This window comes from Protomyctophum parallelum (assembly GCF_964188405.1).
Source record: "Protomyctophum parallelum genome assembly, chromosome: 18".
In the NCBI taxonomy this organism is placed as follows: Eukaryota; Metazoa; Chordata; class Actinopteri; order Myctophiformes; family Myctophidae; genus Protomyctophum; species Protomyctophum parallelum.
The window spans coordinates 13,435,248-13,457,636 of record NC_139716.1 but is presented as its reverse complement, the minus strand read 5'-3'; the positions used below and the strand labels follow the sequence as shown (position 1 = coordinate 13,457,636).

General features: G+C 41.4%; 1 protein-coding gene across 1 annotated transcript; it reads right to left on the bottom strand.

Annotated features, from left to right (window-relative positions):
• Nucleotides 1-11,687: 11,687 nt before the first annotated feature.
• On the bottom strand, nt 11,688-15,414 carry LOC310875962 (serine protease FAM111A-like; the record flags this gene model as incomplete). The annotated part of the gene is made up of 3 exons (XM_083789411.1): nt 15,381-15,414; nt 14,193-14,293; nt 11,688-13,508 (listed from the first exon to the last, which is right to left on the bottom strand). Exons 2-3 carry the CDS (start codon nt 14,238-14,240, stop codon nt 11,688-11,690), a joined length of 1,869 nt encoding a protein of 622 aa, XP_083645537.1. The 5' UTR covers nt 14,241-14,293; nt 15,381-15,414.
• Nucleotides 15,415-22,389: the final 6,975 nt, after the last annotated feature.

Below are 22,389 nucleotides of genomic sequence, written 5' to 3'. Positions count from 1 at the left end.
ACTCAATGAAACTCTGGATCTGTCCTTTCGGGGGGTTAGTGTCATAGACATAACCCCAGGTGTGCATTGCAACAACATTACAGAACTCATTAAAGACGGGTGAGCCAGATGATCCATAGTAAAAGCTTGTATCATAAGATACTGTGATTTCATTTTTGAGGCGTAACTCCTCAGAAGGGGTAAAGTGTTTCTTGGTAACGAGGTGTTGAACTGCATTATAGCGGTCACGTGCAACCGTTTCACTCTCATCAGCTGGAATGGTATGGCATGTGTCTGTCTTTTTCACTCCTCCGTCTGGGTGTCCGATAATACAGATCCCCCCCCGGCTCTTAGGTGGGGTTGCAAAGTGTTCTAACAATCCACAAGGTATGTTTTTGGCGAGGCCTGAGTCAAGCTCCAACAACGCCCAATCACAATAACAACCTGTATCATTCTGATTGTAATTAAAGACAACAACCTCAGGTTTCACTGGCACTGAATCCTCCGGGCTCTGTACATATTCATCTTCAAAACAGAAAGAGACTGTGACGTTCTGAGTCAGCTGTTGACCATTATAAAAGTCTTTAATCACATGAGCATTTGTGAGGATGAACTTATCAAACAGGAGAAAACCACTCCCTTTAGTCCCCTCTACTCTCACCTGACAAACAGAGTCAGCCCGGACCATTAACTCCCTCTGCATTTTCACAGTATTGCAGCTTTCGTCATTCTTTCCATATTCGACACGCAACGTTTTCTTTTCTGCAGGTGTTAATTTAAAATTTCCTTCTCTGCCTTTCATGTGCTTGAATAAACCTTCAAACTGTGAACGTAGGAGATCTAGGATCGCCTTAGAATCTGGAATTGGAAATGGTTTGGCCAGAGTAGAAGTATTTAGTTTTGCCTTGTCAGTATTAACTGCCACATGTGTTGATGACGGCTGTGGGGAACTGGTACTAGAATTGGTGCTGGTACTGACACAGGGAACTGGCTCTGGCTTTGACCGTCTCTTTAGAGAAGCATATTTTTCATCCTGTATGACCTTGAATGTTTTGCCTCCAAGATTATTAACAAGATTGGTCATTTCGGTGATTATGTCATTGCTTACGTTTTTCAGTGCGCATGTACTGAACACATCCCTTCTGAAGTGTCCATCTCGTTCCAGAGCGAACTCTACGGTTTCTCCTTCAAACGCATACACACTGACCTCATCAGCTTTGTCTTTAAGATTGAGATTGTTCAGAATTTTATTTTTTATATTCTGACCTCCTTCAGTCTTTAAATGAAAGATTACAGCCTTGCGTTGTGGAGACTCGACTACACTCTTCGGGGGTTCAGAGTTTCTCTCAGCATTTATATATAAAATAGTCAGAGGATATTTTTCTTCAATTAACCAGCATGGGAAGTGTGAGCTAATAGCTTTTTTATCTCTCAGAATTACAAGTTCTTTGTTTATAACCTTTTTAAGTTCTTTGTCTTTAACCTCTTTAAGTTCTTCATCTTTAACCATATTGGCATTATGTTTATTAAAAAAGGGTGATGTCAGTAGTGCCTCTAAAATGGTCTGTGGCGTGCTACAGGTTATCTCTCGCTGTGATTCCTTTCCAATGGAATATGCAAAGGAATGGCTGTCATGATGTCCTTTTTCATCCTGAGAAAAGAACAAATTAGTTATAGAAAAAAAGGGGCAGGGTACAACACATTATTATTATTATTATTATTTTCGTTTGTCCGGCCCTTTTTTAGTTTTTGGTTTATTGTCATGATTTGTCAGGAGCCGAGTTGGCTTTGCTCTAGAAAGCGCTGATGTTTCCATCTAGACCACCGGATATTCAGCAAAGACCTCAGAATATCGCGCATTTTATCCAAACCACGGAGAGTTATTCAGCTATTTTATTTTTTATCCCATGATTTTGTTATCCATTTTTCACCCCTGTGTTGCTCCTTTACACCTGACAGGGGGGAGTTTCCCTGGTTGGACGTAGCGAGTGGAAGGAACACGTTATTCCAACCAGTTCCTTTCCCCTCCATCAGGCGCCCCGGTTGGCCAGGGGAAGGCCGTTTAGAGACCAGGATTACTGCATGTTTTTTGTGAGGGTACCTACCTACCCTAGGGGACACAGGGAGAACAAGCAAACTCCACACTGGTCAAACATTTGACCAGATGAAGAGCCTTGGCTCGAAACGTCGTCAATACATTTATCTTTTGGGGCAAATGAGTCACTTTTTGAACCCAGCACCTCCACGAAGTGATGTGCGTATTTTACTATAGGATTGTGTGTTACACCACTGTAATTACACAATGATAATAACATTAATTGAGATCATACTAGGCTACTAACCTTGATACATTGATCCGTTTCTTCTTTCTTAATTTCCGAGGCGTCCATTTTTGGGAGTAACGGCTGCTGAGGGGTAGTTGCACTGGTGAGAAGGGTTCTGCCTGTTAAGGTGAGGAAATATGGATTACTTGATTAATTGAAATCCCTTTGACACTGCACTACTATATATAGTGTTTTTATTGACTTAATTCTAACATTGAAGTTTGGGAACCACTTGTGTGAGCTTGTAGATAGCTATTTGAACTATTTTAAAATGTTTATCAAAATAGAAAAAGAAAACTCCCCAAAAGGTTTAGCCAAGGGATAAGGCAAGAGAGGGCCCAGTGTGTGCTGAGGTTGATCTTGTGCTTAACACTCAGAAAAAAAGACAATATATTAAAGTCTGACGTTAATATCAGTAGAGGGGGATCTTAGATCACCTCATATAAGAACTGTGTTTTATTCGTATTATAATCCCCATAGGGGGATGTTAGATCGCCTCATATAAGAACTGTGTTTGGAAAGAAAATATATACCATGTACTCTGGTATTGAGTTACATGGTTGTTGCTCTGTACCTGCCAGTTCCTCTGAGCGAACACTGGACTCTCCCACTGAAGCACCAGCCGTAGCACTGGTATTGGATCCACCTTTGCATATGAAACATAGAAGAATATTCTGAAATGTCTTCCATTTTACAATGTCTACTGGGATGTAGACATTAAATGTTGTCCGAATGCGTGTTCAATTAGTACGTCCCCGACTACCCGGCTGGAAGAACCACTGTTATTTATATTAACTTACTTGTTGTTGCAACCACTTTCTTTACGTTGAAGGCCTTTAGGACTCGCTGGAGATGACTGATTCTAGGACCACAGAGAGAGACAACAGTGTATGTCGTTATTACAATGAATTATATTGTGATATTATGTGATGTGATAGCCTATTATTAAAAAAATCACATTATGCAAACGATATTTAACATTTAATTTCAAATCAAATGACCTCTAATCAAGGGTAGTATTCATTAGAGATGAAAACTTTATTTTGAAACGTTGTTCATGTCTGTGGTGTCTTGAAAACCATGGGCACATTATTATTATTCTGGGTGCCTGCCATGCAATGGCAGAAACACAGGTTGAAATCCGCAACCAATACTTAATAATACTCGTACTCGTATATGTTCCGAAACTTTGACCTCTATGGCCGGCCGCACGGTTTACCAAAGCCCCACAATATATACATCGAAACGTGCGGCTCGGCCGGGAATGGTGTGCTTGTGCTTTTCTTTCCGTTTCGGGTTACCGTGCCGACGTAATTCGCAATAAACGACGCGAAAAATGCCCCATGCAAAGTCAATGGGGAAACGCGGGTAAAAACTGAAAACGACACGTTACTTTGGAGCCACATTACTCTGGCATATTGTTACGTAGAAACACGATTTAAACCTCAAACAGCACACGAGGCCATCGACTTTGTCGTGGTTCAGACGGAATTCGAATACGTTGCACGGTTTGCCCGCTGTCGCAGTTCAAAGTGTGTGTGGTCTGAGCAAAAATCTCGACTCGCAGTGTCGCACGGCCAGAGAGAGAGCGGGTCAGAGGGACAAGACATTGTGAAGACTGTAGCGAAATTCTCCGAACAAATCGTCCTCACGGCCAAAATATTAACTTTACACGCATGGGTTTCGGTAATTTTGTAGCCACACTCGTCCTCTTTCACCCAATGTCACAACCACAGCCCAGATTCATACGGTACGTGAACTACAGCCCTGAAAGCGACAGGTGTACCATCATAATGTGTCATACAACTCCATGTTAAATGCATGAATGAGTCAGCAGTTTTTTCATCACAAACACAATTTCTTAACTCGCTCTCATAACCACGTTTTTTATCGTACCAATACCACGATCGCACACGGCGTACCTCAATGTCTCGGGTCACTCACGGCGAAAACAAAAATCGCATTTGACGTTTACTTTTTGCGATAGAGCAATTTGTTCGGACATACGTTCTCTCACTGAGTCAGTGTGGTTTTAACTTTCAATAGTGTTTGCATTCGCATAGACTAGCCCTAGCCCAGGTGAAATTGATACTTTGTTAATGATTCAAGGTCAAGTTGACCACCTCTCAAACACGCGCACACAAGAACGCACATGCACGCACATGCACACATGTGCACGCACACACACACATTGAAAGTCAATGGAGAAAATCGGGGAAACACGTAGCTCTGTCATTTCTCGACCGTTTCAGAAGCAGGGCGGCTCGCCGGAACCGGGCCGCCCCCCTGAACGAAACCAAATGGACCCTTACAGCTCAGACATCTTAGCATTAGCATATTAGCATTAGCATGTTAGCATATTAGCATGTTAGCATGTTAGCATATTAGCATGTTATCATTAGCATATTAGCATTAGCATGTTAGCATTAGCATGTTAGCATTAGCATGTTAGCATGATAGCATTAGCATGTTAGCATTAGCATGTTAGCATATTAGCATTAGCATGTTAGCATATTAGCATGATAGCATATTAGCATGTTAGCATTAGCATGTTAGCATCAGCATGTTAGCATTAGCATGTTAGCATATTAGCATGTTAGCATTAGCATGATAGCATTAGCATGTTAGCATGATAGCATTAGCATGTTAGCATTAGCATGTTAGCATGTTAGCATGATAGCATGATAGCATTAGCATGTTAGCAGCATGTTAGCATTAGCATGTTAGCATGTTAGCATGTTAGCATTAGCATGTTAGCATTAGCATGTTAGCATTAGCATGTTAGCATGATAGCATTAGCATGTTAGCATATTAGCATTAGCATGTTAGCATATTAGCATGTTAGCATATTAGCATGTTAGCATTAAAACAGGGCTCAAATGCTGCACAGACTTGGCGAGCTTCAGGCACCCAGTAAAATTTCTTGAAATTTTGTTTCTAGTTATTATTATTATTATGAAGAATGGCCACTGTTTGGGGAATTTTGGGCACTGCATATTATTCCAAAATTCCACATTATTCCAAAATCAGAGTCTGAATTAATTTAACACATGTGTACTGTACGTATAGTCTATACATACAGTACAAGATGCTGTAGACGGGCTAAACTGGGCCATATCACAATGCACTACATTCCCAATTAATTAATAACAGACTGACGGAGGTGTTATAAAACTCTTATCGAGTGATAAAAGATGTTCAAACAGACCCTAAAGATAATATCAGATCAAAGATCACTTTGAGTAAACCTACAATTTGGAATGACTCATCAATCATTTCTAGATCCGCCTATGATTATGTGGGGAACAAAAACACGCGCGCGCGCGCGCACACACACACACACACACACACACACTGTAACGGTTTCCGCAGTTCGATGGTTATTATTTGTCTTAGGGGTAGAACTAGTCTACCAGAGAGATGGTTCTCCTTTTTTATGAGTTCTTCTTCATCTGGGTTAACCACTGGTGAAACCGACACAGGACTTACATATTCAAATGTAAACCCTTTTACCAAGAAATAACACACAAAACACTTTCTCAACTCAGTTTCAAGTTATTATATATTGAAATTCAACCAACCCAAACACAAACAGTTCATCAGTTAATGAAACAAGACCCAATGGTTTGCAACATTTGTAAATAAACAAAATAGACAAAAACAGGTCGTCAGCAACTTAAAGTACGCTCGAAACCACCCGTCAATTCATTGCATATCAAATAAATAAATAAACGGTATATTGTTCCAGATCCACGCAACGCAGACGCAACGTGAATGTTAGTAAACGAAAGTATAGTCCGTCTGTCCGAGCAGCGCGGCTTTTTAATCGTCTCCAAAACAACAAAATAACAAACAAAAGAGGCTTGAAATAATAAAGGGGGAAATACCACTGCTCCGTGTGTGATAGGTGACAGGGACAGAGACAGGTCAAGATGCGGGGATCGTTGTAGTTGGCCGTAGGTTTACTGGTTGTTTGTAGCTCTGCAGGTTTGATGATCACGCCCGAGGCTACGACACTTTACGGAGCAAAACGACACGGAACACACTCGAATCGAGGGGCTAACTTCCTCGTTCACGATTCACATGCAGGTCCACCGCTGACGGTTCTCGCTCTCACACTGCCAGTGCCTGTCTGCCTCCAGACTCGCACCGGCGCAAACAACGGGGCATTTTAGAATTGGCGGTTCCCAGGGGTGAGTGAACAGTGTCACGAACAGACGGCTCGGGGACCATTTCGGGCCGTCAAAGCACGCACGCACACACACACACATACAATTGCACCGCAATTGTATTTGCAGTGTTATTCTAACGACACACTATGACTATGGGCTTTCAGCAGTCTGATTTTGGGCACACATTAAGTTGAATCTACTGTCAATAAGAGAGAGAGAGAGAGAGAGAGAGAGAGAGAGAGAGAGAGAGAGGAGAAGAAAAAAGTTATGAGAGCGTTGAACCAGGCAGTTACCATTGAGAATTTGAGACACAGGGTGAGAGTGAGTGAGAGATAGAGAGACAGGGAGAGAGACACACACACCGCTGCGGGGGGTGCGGGGAGGCGGGGCTACGGGGGGGGGGGGCCTTGAGGATTGATCAAACTCTTCGGCTCTACACACACTAATGTTCCCAACGGAACTGCTGCCAACACTTAAAACCTTCGCTTTCCGTCTCCTAATCCTCTCACATCACTACTTTAAAAAGGTATATTCAGTGATTTCACTTAATTCAAATATCACTTTTCTCTTTTTGTGACAATCCTCCCTACTATAGAGTGTGGCTGACCATATAAGGAGTTGGGGTCCTTGACGTGAAATAGTTTGAGAACCACTGATATAGAAACATTGTTTTACTTTTCGGAAAACAGTCATGATTTACTGTAGAAGACATTTGATACTAGAATCTGGTCTCAGTCCAAATGGGTTAAACAACTTGGAAGACAAAACATACAGTAAGATCTACAAAACAGAGCAGTCAAAGCGAGGTACTTACTGTATGAGAAGGGGACGGTGAAGAAAGAGGACGTTATGCTAGCGTTGTCTGTTTTATACCAGGAGGAAGGCCCGCCCCCTCAGGCAAACCACATGATTCTGTTTTAAAGCGGGAAGAATTCCCGCTCAGACAAACAGGACACAGCAGAATGAGTCATACAGTCTCTGCTGGCTGAACACATGGAAACACAGCAAACAACACATACTGCAAATGCAAAGCAGGTGATTGTTGAAAAAACACTAACAACAAATAGGCTAGATGTGGCATATAGAAGCAGCTTGGACTCCTCATGCATAGAAGGAAGCATGAGGTCATGAGGCCCTATCTAGGCCCTCATCAAACCCTGTGCACTCATATATGGCCAGTGCTTCTCGCCCTCATGCGTCTTACTGGTGTAGTGGTTACAGTTGTATTACTATATTTGTCTGTTGTGCAATTTATCTTCCACTTTTATTTTTTGAGTGGTGCTAAGTGCTCACAATAAGGGCTTTGTGTGTATTCGGTAAATATAAACTTTATTATTACAGGCTCGTGGCCCACAAGGTAATACAGTACATCACAAATACGAGAATACAAAAAATAAATAAATAAAAACAGTACATTTACCCAGCCCCACAGGTTACCACTCTAGGCGAGGCACTTATACCAGTGTCCTCTGATGGTAGAAGTGTACCTTACAGAACTACAGCATGGGTCTGTCAACTGACCAATGATGGAAGGACTGAATGGAGGACTCTGAACAAACAAATCTTAATTGCTTTTTCTGGTTTTATGCTTGTAGCAGCTTTTGTATTGACCTGTACTTTTGTTTGGGTACAGTTAACCCATTCTAAACTGTGAATACAATGTTCAATCAATGGAATGGCACGGAATGGTTTGTAGCACAACCTATTGACCCCTGGAGATCATTGGGGTCATTCACACTGAGCAGTCAGCTCATTGGGGTCACACACACACACACACACACACACACACACACACACACACACACACACACACACACACACACACACACACACACACACACACACACACACACACACACACACACACACACACACACACACACACACACACACACACACACACACACACACACACACACACACACACACACACACACACACACACACACACACACACACACACACACACACAGAGCACCTTTCAGTTCAAATACATTTCAATAAACATTCAATTGATAATTGATAAAATGTATATTAATGAAATGCTCATTTCTTTATTTAGAAACAATCCTTATATGTTTCAAAATCAAAATTATCAGTTCATGTACAGTGTATGGCATAAATTAATTTGTATTGTCCCCGATATGGTGACCTCAAAACCCGAAGGCCTGCCAGATCCGTGCACATGTGGCAAGTGTGCACGCAAGAATGGGTGTCCGTGTCGGGTAAACTGTGAATACAATGTTCAATCAATGGAATGGCACGGAATGGTTTGTAGCACAACCTATTGACCCCTGGAGATCATTCACACTGAGCAGTCAGCTCATTGGGGTCACACACACACACACACACACACACACACACACACACACACACACACACACACACACACACTCACACACACACACACACACACACACACACACACACACACACACACAGAGCACCTTTCAGTTCAAATACATTTCAAGAAACATTCAATTGATAATTGATAAAATGTATATTAATGAAATGCTCGTTTCTTTATTTAGAAACAATCCTTATATGTTTCAAAATCAAAATTATCAGTTCATGTACAGTGTATGGCATAAATTAATACATATTTTCTAAGTCTGCAATATTTAAGTTCATAACTATATGGCAGTTGCTGTATGTAGGTAGTTAATGTGTAATAAATGGACGTTTTTTTAGCTATTATGGCTGATTTCTCATAAAATGTTTTACACATTGATATGTACCAGCTCAAGACATGAGTATTCTGAACATTTTGAGCACCTCAGGAAATCTGTCGCACACACGGTTTAGAAAATATAGCTATGTTTGACGTAGCAAACAGGTTGTGGTCATTTAAAAAAGGGCGTGGTCAATTTCGGGTATTTCGACCCGGATAGAGAATTGTTCACAGTTCTCACGTTGTTCGCAGGGGTCATATTAGTCAAGAACAGTTCAGATATTCTCTCCTAAATGAAGCGCATACAAATCTTAGCTAGGTCCTAGACTAATATACACATATCATCAATGTAACTACAGTAGGCCTACATTTTATTTCAAAGTTATATATAACAGTACAAAAGTATTCCAGTGGTTTGTAACAAAGCTGGTTTTGAATGAGAAAGTGTCACATTATCATTTAGAGGCAAATATTATACTAAGTACAGTATATAAGATATGTAAATCTAGCTACGTCCTCTCTCTCATGATGTCATCTTAGGGCTGTCACGATAACACATTTAAGTTAACGATTCATTGTCTTACAAATAATTTCGGTTAGCGCGTTTTCGGCGCTGAACATTGGACACCATATGAATACAATTCTCATTTCAGATTTGCCTTTAAGGCCTCGCAGTCAAAACATTGCACAGGGCAGATATGACAACTTATTTAAATATACTATGGAATTACTTGACATACCGGTATTTCATTTGCCTTTGTGTTGGCGTGTGTTGGCAACACACGTTGGTTACACATAGCTCCGTAAGGGAGTGGTTGCACCACAAAAGAAAAAAGGGAGGCATTGTGAGCATGTAGACCGGCTATTTTCACAACACGTACAGTATCTGTGGAGTCAAAATGTAATGCCTCTAAACTCCAACAATTCCTGCTTATCACGGTGGTTTCCATAATCTTTGGGGTGTGTCCCCCACCTTCTTTTTTACATCCCATTATGGGAGACCCTGCTCCTGATAATGCTTTCAGGATCAGTACAGTACTGTACAGTATATATACACATAACAGTAACACTATAATAAGAAACACTGTTCACTGCGCCCTCTGCTGTTCATTTGAAATGACCGCAGGGAGCCAGCTATATCCCCTATAGCAGGGGTTTTCAACTGATTGTGAACCAGGGACCACCACCCTGACTTAGAATCAACCCGGGGACCACTGTGTTGGGTGGGGATATGGGCTAAGATTAGTGCTTTTGTAAGTTAACACTTGCTATGCATCCCATGTGTATACATCCCACTGTTTCTCAACCGTTGACTACTACTGGTAAAATGTCCTAATAATAATGACTCAACCAGACAATCCGGTCCTTCTTGAGATTCTAACTCCCTTTTTCTGTTGAATTTCTTGAACTCCAACTTGTCAGTAAATGACTACATGGATGGACTCATCATAGGTCACCAGGTCATTCAGTTCACGGTTTCTCAACTAGTGGAAAGAACATTTATAACAAATCAACAAATCCTCCGTTACTAAATGCATGGTCAGGTCAATACCTCCACGGACCACCAGTGGTCCACGGACCACCTGTTGAAAACCCATGCCCTATAGGCACCATTCTATTACCGTCAATACAGCCCAATACAACGAGAGGAGGGGCAAAAAACGTTGACTATGATGACTAAAACTAAGACTAAATATACTAACAATTTCATCAACATTATGAAATATGTTGATGAAATAAATAAAAACTAGACTAGTCATTTTACAATTAGTTGCATGCTGAAAATAGCCGATCTACAAGCTCACGTGAAAAACATTTTGTTCGACTAAATCAACTGTAGATTTAGTCAACTAAAAAGTATATATATATATATATATATATATATATAGAGTTATGTTGTGTTACTTTTTAGTCTATGGTTACTATTAGGCATGTTGATGACTGTCATTACGGGGCATGGCCAAGAGGGGGCATCAAAACACCAGACTATAGGACAAGTTAGACGGCATAGGAAACAATATAGAGCTATTTTACCTTTATTTTAACATAACAATATCTCCTGTTTTCAATCATCACTAAACGAGAGGTTTTCAACTGAAACACAGATTTACTGTAGAATATTTAACTTGTTTATTTGGCTTACATCACAGAGTACAGTATGTACAGACCAACACTATTCCATGGTTCTACATATTATAGACTAATATAATACATGGAAATCACTTGATTCTTGGTCTGAACTTTAATAACAATTTGAATGCATAATTATGAACATGAAATCAAGATATAAGTTGACATAAAAAAATAATACAGAATGAACCAGACACCCACCAAAAAAAAAGAAAAACCAAAAAAAGAAAAATATGGTTAATTTCACCCAAAATAGAGAATCTGAATCAGAATAAATCAGCCTTAATGATCGTCACATCACAGGTTTACATTCTATATTTATATATTAGTTTTTGTGTATTGATCGTATTGTTATGTGGGCGAGGGGGAACAATGGTTAGTGAACAGGTAGTGAACCTGTGTCCATGTCCTCTAATTGGTTGTGTCTGTCACTGTCATACAGTACATTTCAAGAAACTTTTGAACTATAGTGGGACAATTCAGCATGTTCCCAAATGTCACAACGTCCTCCTTCAATTGATCCCATGTGACTTTACGTTTGGGGTGATCAGAGGTGTATTTGAGGTATGCCTCCAGCACATCGAACCTCTGTCTTTCCACTATGTTGAGGATGAGTATGGGAAGAATGCAGGACAGGGATTGGGCGTACTCAATGAAACTCTGGATCTGTCTTTTCGGGGGGTCAGTCTCATAGACATAACCCCAGGTGTGCATTGCAACAACATTACAGAACTCATTAAAGACGGGTGAGCCAGATGATCCATAGTAAAAGCTTGTATCATAAGATACTGTGAGTTCATTTTTGAGGCGTGCCTCCTCAGAAGGGGTAAAGTGTAGCTTGGTAACGAGGTGTTGAACTGCATTATAGCGGTTACGTGCAACCGTTTCACTCTCATCACCTGGAATGGTATGGCATGTGTCTGTCTTTTTCACTCCTCCGTCTGGGTGTCCGATAATACAGATCCCCCCCCGGCTCTTAGGTGGGGTTGCAAAGTGTTCTAACAATCCACAAGGTATGTTTTTGGCGTTTTTGGAGTCAAGCTCCAACAACGCCCAATCATAATAACAACCTGTATCATTCTGATTGTAATTAAAGACAACAACCTCAGGTTTCACTGGCACTGAATCCACCTGGCTCTGTACATATTCTTCAAAACAGAAAGAGACGGTGACGTTCTGAGTCAGCTGTTTAGTATGACCATTATAAAAGTCTTTAATCACATGAGCATTTGTGAGGATGAACTTATCAAACAGGAGAAAACCACTCCCTTTAGTCCCCTCTACTCTCACCTGACAAACAGAGTCAGCCCGGACCATTAACTCCCTCTGCATTTTAGGTGTTAATTTAAGATTTCCTTCTCTGCCTTTCATGTGCTTGAATAAACCTTCAAACTGTGAACGTAGGAGATCTAGGATCGCCTTAGAATCTGGAATTGGAAATGGTTTGGCCAGAGTAGGAGAAGTATTTAGTTTTGCCGTTTGCTCTGCCTTGTCAGTATTAACTGCCACATGTGTTGATGACGGCTGTGGGGAACTGGTACTGGTACTGGCTCTGGTACTAGAATTGGTGCTGGTACTGGCACAGGGAAGAGAAGCATATTTTTTATCCCGTATGACCTTGAATGTTTTGCCTCCAAGATTATTAACAGGATTGGTCATTTCGGTGATTCTGCCATTGCTTAAGTTTTTCAGTGCGCATGTACTGAACACATCACTTCTGAAGCGTCCATCTCGTTCCAGAGCGAACTCTACGGTTTCTCCTTCAAATGCATACACACTGACCTCATCAGCTTTGGCTTTAAGATTGATATTGTTCAGAATTTTACACGTTATTTTCGGACCTCCTTCAGTCTTTAAATGAAAGATTACAGCCTTGCGTTGTGGAGGCCAGACTACACTCTTCCGCGGTTCAGAGTTTCCTTTTACTATATATAAAATAGTCAGAGGATATTGTTTTCCAATTAACCAGCATGGGAAGTGTGAGCTAATAGCTTTGTTATCTCTCAGAATTACAAGCTCTTTGTTTATAACCTTTTTAAGTCCTTTGTCTTTAACCTCTTTAAGTTCTTCATCTTTAACCATTTTGGCATTATCTTCACATAAAAAGGCTGATGATGTCTGTAGTGCTTCTAAAATGGTCTGTGGCATGCTACCTGTACAGGTTATCTCTCGCTGTGATTCCTTTCCAATGGAAAATGCAAAGGAATGGCTGTCATGATGTCCTTTTTCCTCCTGAGAAAAGAACAAATTAGTTATAGAAAAAAAGGGGCAGGGTACAACACATTATTATTATTATTATTATTTTCGTTTGTCCGGCCCTTTTTTAGTTTTTGGTTTATTGTCATGATTTGTCAGGAGCCGAGTTGGCATTGCTCTAGAAAGCGCTGATGTTTCCATCTAGACCACCGGATATTCAGCAAAGACCTCAGAATATCGCGCATTTTATCCAAACCACGGAGAGTTATTCAGCTATTTTATTTTTTATCCCACGATTTTGTTATCCATTTTTCACCCCTGTGTTGCTCCTTTACACCTGACAGGGGGGAGTTTCCCTGGTTGGACGTAGCGCGTGGAAGGAACACGTTATTCCAACCAGTTCCTTTCCCCTCCATCAGGCGCCCCGGCTGGCCAGGGGGAGGCCGTTTAGAGACCAGGATTACTGCATGTTTTTTGTGAGGGTACCTACCCTAGGGGACACAGGGAGAACAAGCAAACTCCACACTGGTCAAACATTTGACCAGATGAAGAGCCTTGGCTCGAAACGTCGTCAATACATTTATCTTTTGGAGCATATGAGTCACTTTTTTAACCCAGCACCTCCACGAAGTGATGTGTGTATTTTAGTATAGGATTGTGTGTTACACTGTAATTACACAATGATAATAACATTAATTGAGATCATACTAGGCTACTAACCTTGATACATTGATCCGTTTCTTCTTTCTTAATTTCCGAGGTGTCCATTTTTGGGAGTAACGGCTGCTGAGGGGTAGTTGCACTGGTGAGAAGGGTTCTGCCTGTTAAGGTGAGGAAATATGGATTACTTGATTAATTGAAATCCCATTGACACTGCACTACTATATATAGTGTTTTTTATTAACTTAATTCTAACATTGACGTTTGGGAACCACTTGTGTGAGCTTGTAGATAGGTATTTGAACTATTTTAAAATGTTTTTCAAAATAGAAAAAAAGAATCCCCAAAAGGTTTAGCCAAGGGATAAGGCAAGAGAGGGCCCAGTGTGTCATGAGGTTCTTGTGCTTAACGCTCAGAAAAAAACAAAGTAAAAATATTGTGTTTGTTTAATATTTTTTTTTTATCCCACGATTTTGTAACCCATTTTTCACCCCTGTGTCAATCATCTAATGTGATCCTGGGCTCTACACACCCTCCACCAACCTAGTCCCCATATATGGGGGACAAGGGGAGAGCAACGGACTTGAACTCATGCTTCCTTCATGCCTGAGTGTCCAAGTTGCTCCTTTACACCTGACAGGGGGGACGTAGCGCGTGGAAGGAACACGTTATTCCAACCAGTTCCTTTCCCCTCCATCAGGCGCCCCGGCTGGCCAGGGGGAGGCAGTTTAGTGACCAGGATTACTGCATGTTTTTTGTGAGGGTACCTACCCTAGGGGACACGGGGAGAACATGCAAACTCCACACAGAAAGGCCCTTTCGCCAACCCCGCCTTCGGGTATGGGCACTGATGATGCGGAGGAGGAAACACGCCGCCAGCACCCACAGCGTCCCGAGCGGGAATCGAACCCAGGACCTTCTAGCTGTGAGGCGACAGCACTACCAACTGTGCCACTGTGCCCCAAAAGAATATTGTATTTGTTGTCAGGATTTGTCACAACTCAAATTGGCTTTGTACGACGCTTAAAAGGTCTTTAAATAAGCCTGGGCACACTTGAACTTCCATGCACGGCCAAAGGAAGCTGTCTTTTGCGTAATTTCCGGGTTTTTAGACAGCTGGCGGATGGAAATGAAGCTCCACCCACGTGGCAGAATGCCGCTGGGGCAAGCTTTTCTGGGAATCTGGCCGACGCGGCAATAATACCGCATGTACTCTGGTATTGAGTACATATGGTTGTTGCTCTGTACCTGCCAGTTCCTCTGAGCGAACACTGGGCTCTCCCACTGAAGCACCAGCACTGGTATTGGATCCACCTTTGCATAGGAAACATAGAAGAATATTCTTAAATGTCTTCCATTTTACAATGTCTACTGGGATGTAGACATTAAATGTTGTCCGAATGCGTGTTCAATTAGTACGTCCCCGACTACCCGGCTGGAAGAACCACTGTTATTTATATTAACTTACTTGTTGTTGCAACCACTTTCTTTACGTTGAAGGCCTTTAGGACTCGCTGGAGATGACTGATTCTAGGACCACAGAGAGACAACAGTGTATGTCGTTATTACAATGAATTCTATTGTGATATTATGTGATGTGATAGCCTATTATTAAAAAAATCACATTATGCAAACGATATTTAACATTTAATTTCAAATCAAATGACCTCTAATCAAGGGTAGTATTCATTAGAGATGAAAACTTTATTTTGAAACGTTGTTCATGTCTGTGGTGTCTTGAAAACCATGGGCACATTATTATTATTATTATGAAGAATGGCCACTGTTTGGGGAATTTTGGGCACTGCATATTATTCCAAAATTCCACATTATTCCAAAATCAGAGTCTGAATTAATTTAACACATGTGTACTGTACGTATAGTCTATACATACAGTACAAGATGCTGTAGACGGGCTAAACTGGGCCATATCACAATGCACTACATTCCCAATTAATTAATAACAGACTGACGGAGGTGTTATAAAACTCTGATAAAAGATGTTCAAACAGACCCTAAAGATAATATCAGATCAAAGATCACTTTGAGTAAACCTACAATTTGGAATGACTCATCAATCATTTCTAGATCCGCCTATGATTATGTGGGGAACAAAAACACGCGCGCGCGCACACACACACACACACACACACACACACACACACACACACACACACTGTAACAGTTCGATGGTTATTATTTGTCTTAGGGGTAGAACTAGTCTACCAGACTCCAGAGAGATGGTTCTCCTTTTTTATGAGTTCTTCTTCATCTGGGTTAACCACTGGTGAAACCGACACAGGACTTACATATTCAAATGTAAAACCTTTTACCAAGAAATAACACACAAAACACTTTCTCAACTCAGTTTCAAGTTATTATATATTGAAATTCAACCAACCCAAACACAAACAGTTCATCAGTTCATGAAACAAGACCCAATGGTTTGCAATGTTTGTAAATAAACAAAATAGACAAAAACAGGTCGTCAGCAACTTAAAGTACGCTCGAAACCACCCGTCAATTCATTGCATATCAAACTCGCAGTTCATAAATAAATAAACGGTATATTGTTCCAGATCCACGCAACGCAGACTCAACGTGAATGTTAGTAAACGAAAGTATAGTCCGTCTGTCCGAGCAGCGCGGCACTTTAATCGTCTCCAAAACAACAAAATAACAAACAAAAGAGGCTTGAAATAATAAAGGGGGAAATACCACTGCTCCGTGTGTGATAGGTGACAGGGACAGAGACAGGTCAAGTTGCGGGGATCGTTGTAGTTGGCCGTAGGTTTACTGGTTGTTTGTAGCTCTGCAGGTTTGATGATCACGCCCGAGGCTACGCCACTTTACGGAGCAAAACGACACGGAACACACTCGAATCGAGGGGCTAACTTCCTCGTTCACGATTCACATGCAGGTCCACCGCTGACGGTTCTCGCTCTCACAGTCTCACACTGCCAGTGCCTGTCTGCCTCCACACTCGCACCGGCGCAAACAACGGGGCATTTTAGAATTGGCGGTTCCCAGGGGTGAGTGAACAGTGTCACGAACAGACGGCTCGGGGACCATTTCGGGCCGTCACAGCACGCACGCACAGACACACATACAATTGCACCGCAATTGTATTTGCAGTATTATTCTAACGACACACTATAGGTGAATCCCAATTGGGATTCACCTTATGACTATGGGCTTTCAGCAGTCTGATTTTGGGCACACATTAAGTTGAATCTACTGTCAATATAAGAGAAAGAGAGAGAGAGAGAGAGAGAGGAGAAGAAAAAAGTTATGAGAGCGTTGAACCAGGCAGTTACCATTGAGAATTTGAGACACAGGGTGAGAGTGAGTGAGAGATAGAGAGACAGGGAGAGAGACACACACCGCTGCGGGGGGTGCGGGGAGGCGGGGCTACGGGGGGGCCTTGAGGATTGATCAAACTCTTCGGCTCTGCACACACTAATGTTCCCAACGGAACTGCTGCCAACACTTAAAACCTTCGCTTTCCGTCTCCTAATCCTCTCACATCACTACTTTAAAAAGGTATATTCAGTGATTTCACTTAATTCAAATATCACTTTTCTCTTTTTGTGACAATCCTCCCTACTATAGAGTGTGGCTGACCATAATAAGGAGTTGGGGTCCTTGACGTGAAATAGTTTGAGAACCACTGATATAGAAACATTGTTTTACTTTTCGGAAAACAGTCATGATTTACTGTAGAAGACATTTGATACTAGAATCTGGTCTCAGTCCAAATGGGTTAAACAACTTGGAAGACAAAACATACAGTAAGATGACGAAGATCTACAAAACAGAGCAGTCAAAGCGAGGTACTTACTGTATGAGAAGGGGACGGTGAAGAAAGAGGACGTTATGCTAGCGTTGTCTGTTTTATACCAGGAGGAAGGCCCTCCCCCTCAGGCAAACCACATGATTCTGTTTTAAAGCGGGAAGAATTCCCGCTCAGACAAACAGGACACAGCAGAATGAGTCATACAGTCTCTGCTGGCTGAACACATGGAAACACAGCAAACAACACAACTGAATAACAGTGGTGGAAAAAGTACTCAATTGTTTTACATAAGTAAATGTGTACAAAATCTATTGAAAATAGCCGATCTACAAGCTCAACGTGACGCATTGTGAGCTTGTAGATCAAATGGCCGAAATGTATGGGTTGAAGTGGTTAATGTATGTTTTGTTTTCTAATCAAAATCTCCAAAGTAACTATAGTAACTAAAGTTTTCAAATAATTGTAGTGGAGTAAAATACTACAAATCTTGGCTCTGAGATGTAGTGGAGTAGAAGTGAAAGTACTGGAAATTGGAAATACTCAATTAAAGTAGGCCTACAAATAGCACAAAATTGTACTTAAGTACAGTACTCAAGTAAAAGTACTTAGTTACTTTCCACCACTGCTGAATAAACAAGAAGAGAAGAGCGTTCTGTGATGTTTTAATTGTCAACAAAAAAAAATAGGACTTCCTGCGACTTTATCAAAATTGTACAATCAAAACCCACATACCAATTACGTAGATCTGCTGTCATCAGATATGGTGTGGAGGTCAAAAGGAGTGGGTCAGGGTTTAAATGGTTAATAATACAAGGTGTCAGATATAAGACTATCGGCACATTGACTGAAGTTGGACAAGAATTCAAATTAAATAAATAATTCACTTTCAAACATGTTTCTGGTCATTTTAATGTCTAATGCAGGCTTTTAAAAAACCAGAGTGTAGACTAGAGTAGGAGAGTAGTGAGTCTGATCTCGCTGCAAAGCAGGTGCCTATGGGCTATAGTTCCAAACATTGCTCCTATGGCTGGAACTATCCCATTGAGATAGAATGAGCACTTCCGCATTCCATTGTTATTGCCACTCTCTTACTCTGTCTGGTACAAACTACCTGACTGTCAACGCCCACCATCTGAGTCTCACCAGAGCGTTTATACTCACTCAAAGGGAAATAAACCTTTAAAAAAATACACATATCATCAATGTAACTACAGTACATTTTATTTCAAAGTTATGTAACAGTACAAAAGTATTCCAATGGTTTGTAACATAAAGCTGGTTTTGAATGAGAAAGTTACATTATAATTTAGAGGCAAATATTATACTAAGTACAGTATATAAGATATGTAAGATATGTAAATCTAGCTACGTCCTACTCTCATGATGTCATCTTAGGGCTGTCACGATAACACATTTAAGTTAACGATTAATTGTCTTTCGGCGCTGAACATTGCACACCATATCAATACAATTCTCATTTGCCTTTAAAGTTTAAGGCCTCGCAATCAAAACATTGCACAGGGCAGATATGACCCTTTTGCTGACCCCACCTTCTTTTTTACATCCCATTATGGTAGACCCTGCTCCCGATAATGCTTTCAGGATCAGTACAGTGTATATACACACAACACTATAATAAGAAACACTGTTCCCGATAATTAACACTTTTAGCACCCTCTGCTGTTCATTTGAAATGACCGCAGGGAGCCAGCTATATCCCCTCACCTATAGGCACCATTCTATTACCGTCAATACAGCCCAATAGAGCACCGAAGTCCTGACGTAACTCGCTCATCCCGACGATTCCCCTGGTTCACGGAAGTAGTTTCTCTATGGAGAATAACATGGGGTGATCTTAATATCGTCTACTATAAGCGTTGTGGTCCAAAAATAAACAAGCTGTCTCGGCGTTATTGTCAGGGAGGTGTCTCTGTATCGTTTGCAACAGTCAGTCACTCATATATGATACAGTCTGCTTCTAGCGAAAATCTAACTAATTCAGCAGCAGTAACATTAGCGTTTTCTCTCAGTCAGTTGATTCTTCATATCCATGTGAGTGAAGCGGCCGGGATGACATGTTTATTTTTCAAACACAGTTCTTATATGAATCAATCTAAAACTCCTCCTATGGTGATTTCAATGCAACTAAACAAATACATGAACCTGGGGACTGACGCCCTCTACTGAAAGTGACGTCAGACTTCGGTGCTCTATACAACGAGAGGAGGGGCAAAAAAAGTTTTTGAGCAGCAGCCGACATGTTTTACGTTTCACAACAAGCGGTGACATGGCTGGTGCGACGCGATCAGAAATCACTGTTTACATCTGAACGCCAGGCGGTTTGGAGTAAAACAACAACTTTGGAGTATTTCTTCGGAGGAAAACAAGCAACAAAGAAACGACAATGAGTGGATCCTTATGGGAGGCGCGCGCATTGCTCCTCACGATGGGAAGAACGTAGGCGCCGTCTGGCAGCCTGGGGGCGCTGTCTAGCAGCCTGGGCAGCACGGAAGGTTATAGTGTTGAGCTTCGGCTGCATGGTACTGATATAACCCTTACTGTAGGAGCCATTAGAAGAGAGGCATTATTTGTTATTTTTTACCACTTGGTGGCGGGCTTCTATAAGGTGACCACTTATAAGGTGACACAGGTGCACTGAGAAGGAACTAGACACAGGCACTGGGGAGCCAAACCGTTCTTACCAGCAGCAGAAGGAACTATAGACACAGGCACTGGGGAGCCAAACCGTTCTTACCAGCAGCAGCAGAACAGAGACAAACCTCTATAATAACATCACTGGTATGTTCATGTTCATGATTTAAACTGCTCACTTTGACTTCTGCTCAATAAAGACACCAAAACTGGATCTAAGACTGGACATCCACCTGTTGTGTTTCCGTTAATACTCTGCGTAGGATCACTCCCGGCAGCACCTGTGAAGTAACTGCAAATATACATTGGAAGGAGACTGGAAACTAAAAAATGGCGGTTACACTTACTATACGCCATCGGACGGGTTCGGCGACCTCCGGGGTTAAGTCTTAACCAGTCATCTGATGGGTTGCGAGGCGTTTTGGCGTGCATCGTGTTAAAACATCCAGCACTCTAATTCTATGGAGAACTCTGCCTCCGATAAGAGACAAGGCAAAAAGCTACCTTCTTTCTACATCCCATTATAGGAGACCCTGCTCCCGATAATGCTTTCAGGAAGCATACTGTACAATACGCGCAGCTGAAACTCATATACTTTTTTTTTGCACCCTATGAGTGCCAACAAGCCCCCAAAGCAAACGTTGTTGAAGCTGTCAGTGCATATAGCACTAGCACTCGTTTGCACTGCCGCATTCTGCCGACCAAATGTTCGCGTTCAAATGCGGACGTAGAGCGTTCTTCCGGGTGCTTCAAAACGCCACGGATGAAACTTCCTTTGAAATGAATAGCACGGGGCGGGAGCTGTAGCTCGCTGTCCGCACTCTATCCTTTTATAACTCTACGGTGAGTTCAATTGGATAATTAGTTTGTTCTTTGTCACAACCATATACGGCATATAGCTTAAACTAAGGACTGGGGGCTGTAGTAACTGAATACTGGCCATTCGACCACAACGTCATGGGTGTGGAACACGTGTGTCGAATGTGAAGTCGGTGGGGCGAACGGTTCTCGAGTTACGTGGATTACACAGACTACGTACACTGGTACGTACTGTACACGCACAGAGAGAGAGACTTGGTGCATTTATAGATAGGTAGATGCGGGGCTCTAATAGCTTAATAGAAGTGCTGGTTGGGTTGTTCCATGTCCAGTACTGGTACCGGCTGCTGGTCAGCAGGTATATGCATGTTTTAGCGGACTAGACTTGTACGTGCCTGTCGGCATGAGGTATGCTTGTTTTAGCAGATGCTGCTTTTAACATTTTGACGGTACAACCGTCGTAAATATGGAAGTCACTGCTTCCGATATTTTTGGATAAATAAAAACAATTTATAGTGAACCCTGTCACCGATAAATATCATTTTGACGGTACAACCGTCGTAAATATGGAAGACACTGCTTCCGATATTTTTAAATAAATAAAAACAATTTATAGTGAACCCTGTCACCGATAAATATCATTTTGACGGTACAACCGTCGTAAATATGGAAGTCACTGCTTCCGATATTTTTAAATAAATAAAAACTATTTATAGTGAACCCTGTCACCGATAAATATCATTTTGACGGTACAACCGTCATAAATATGGAAGTCACTGCTTCCGATATTTTTAAATAAATAAAAAACATTTATAGTGAACCCTGTCACCGATAAATATCATTTTGACGGTACAACCGTCATAATTATGCTTCCGATATTACATATGATAAATATAATTTCGACAGTAAAACTGTCATAAATATGGCAGACACTGCTTCCGATATTACATACATAAATAAAGACTATATTTAGAGTGATCGCTGTGAAAC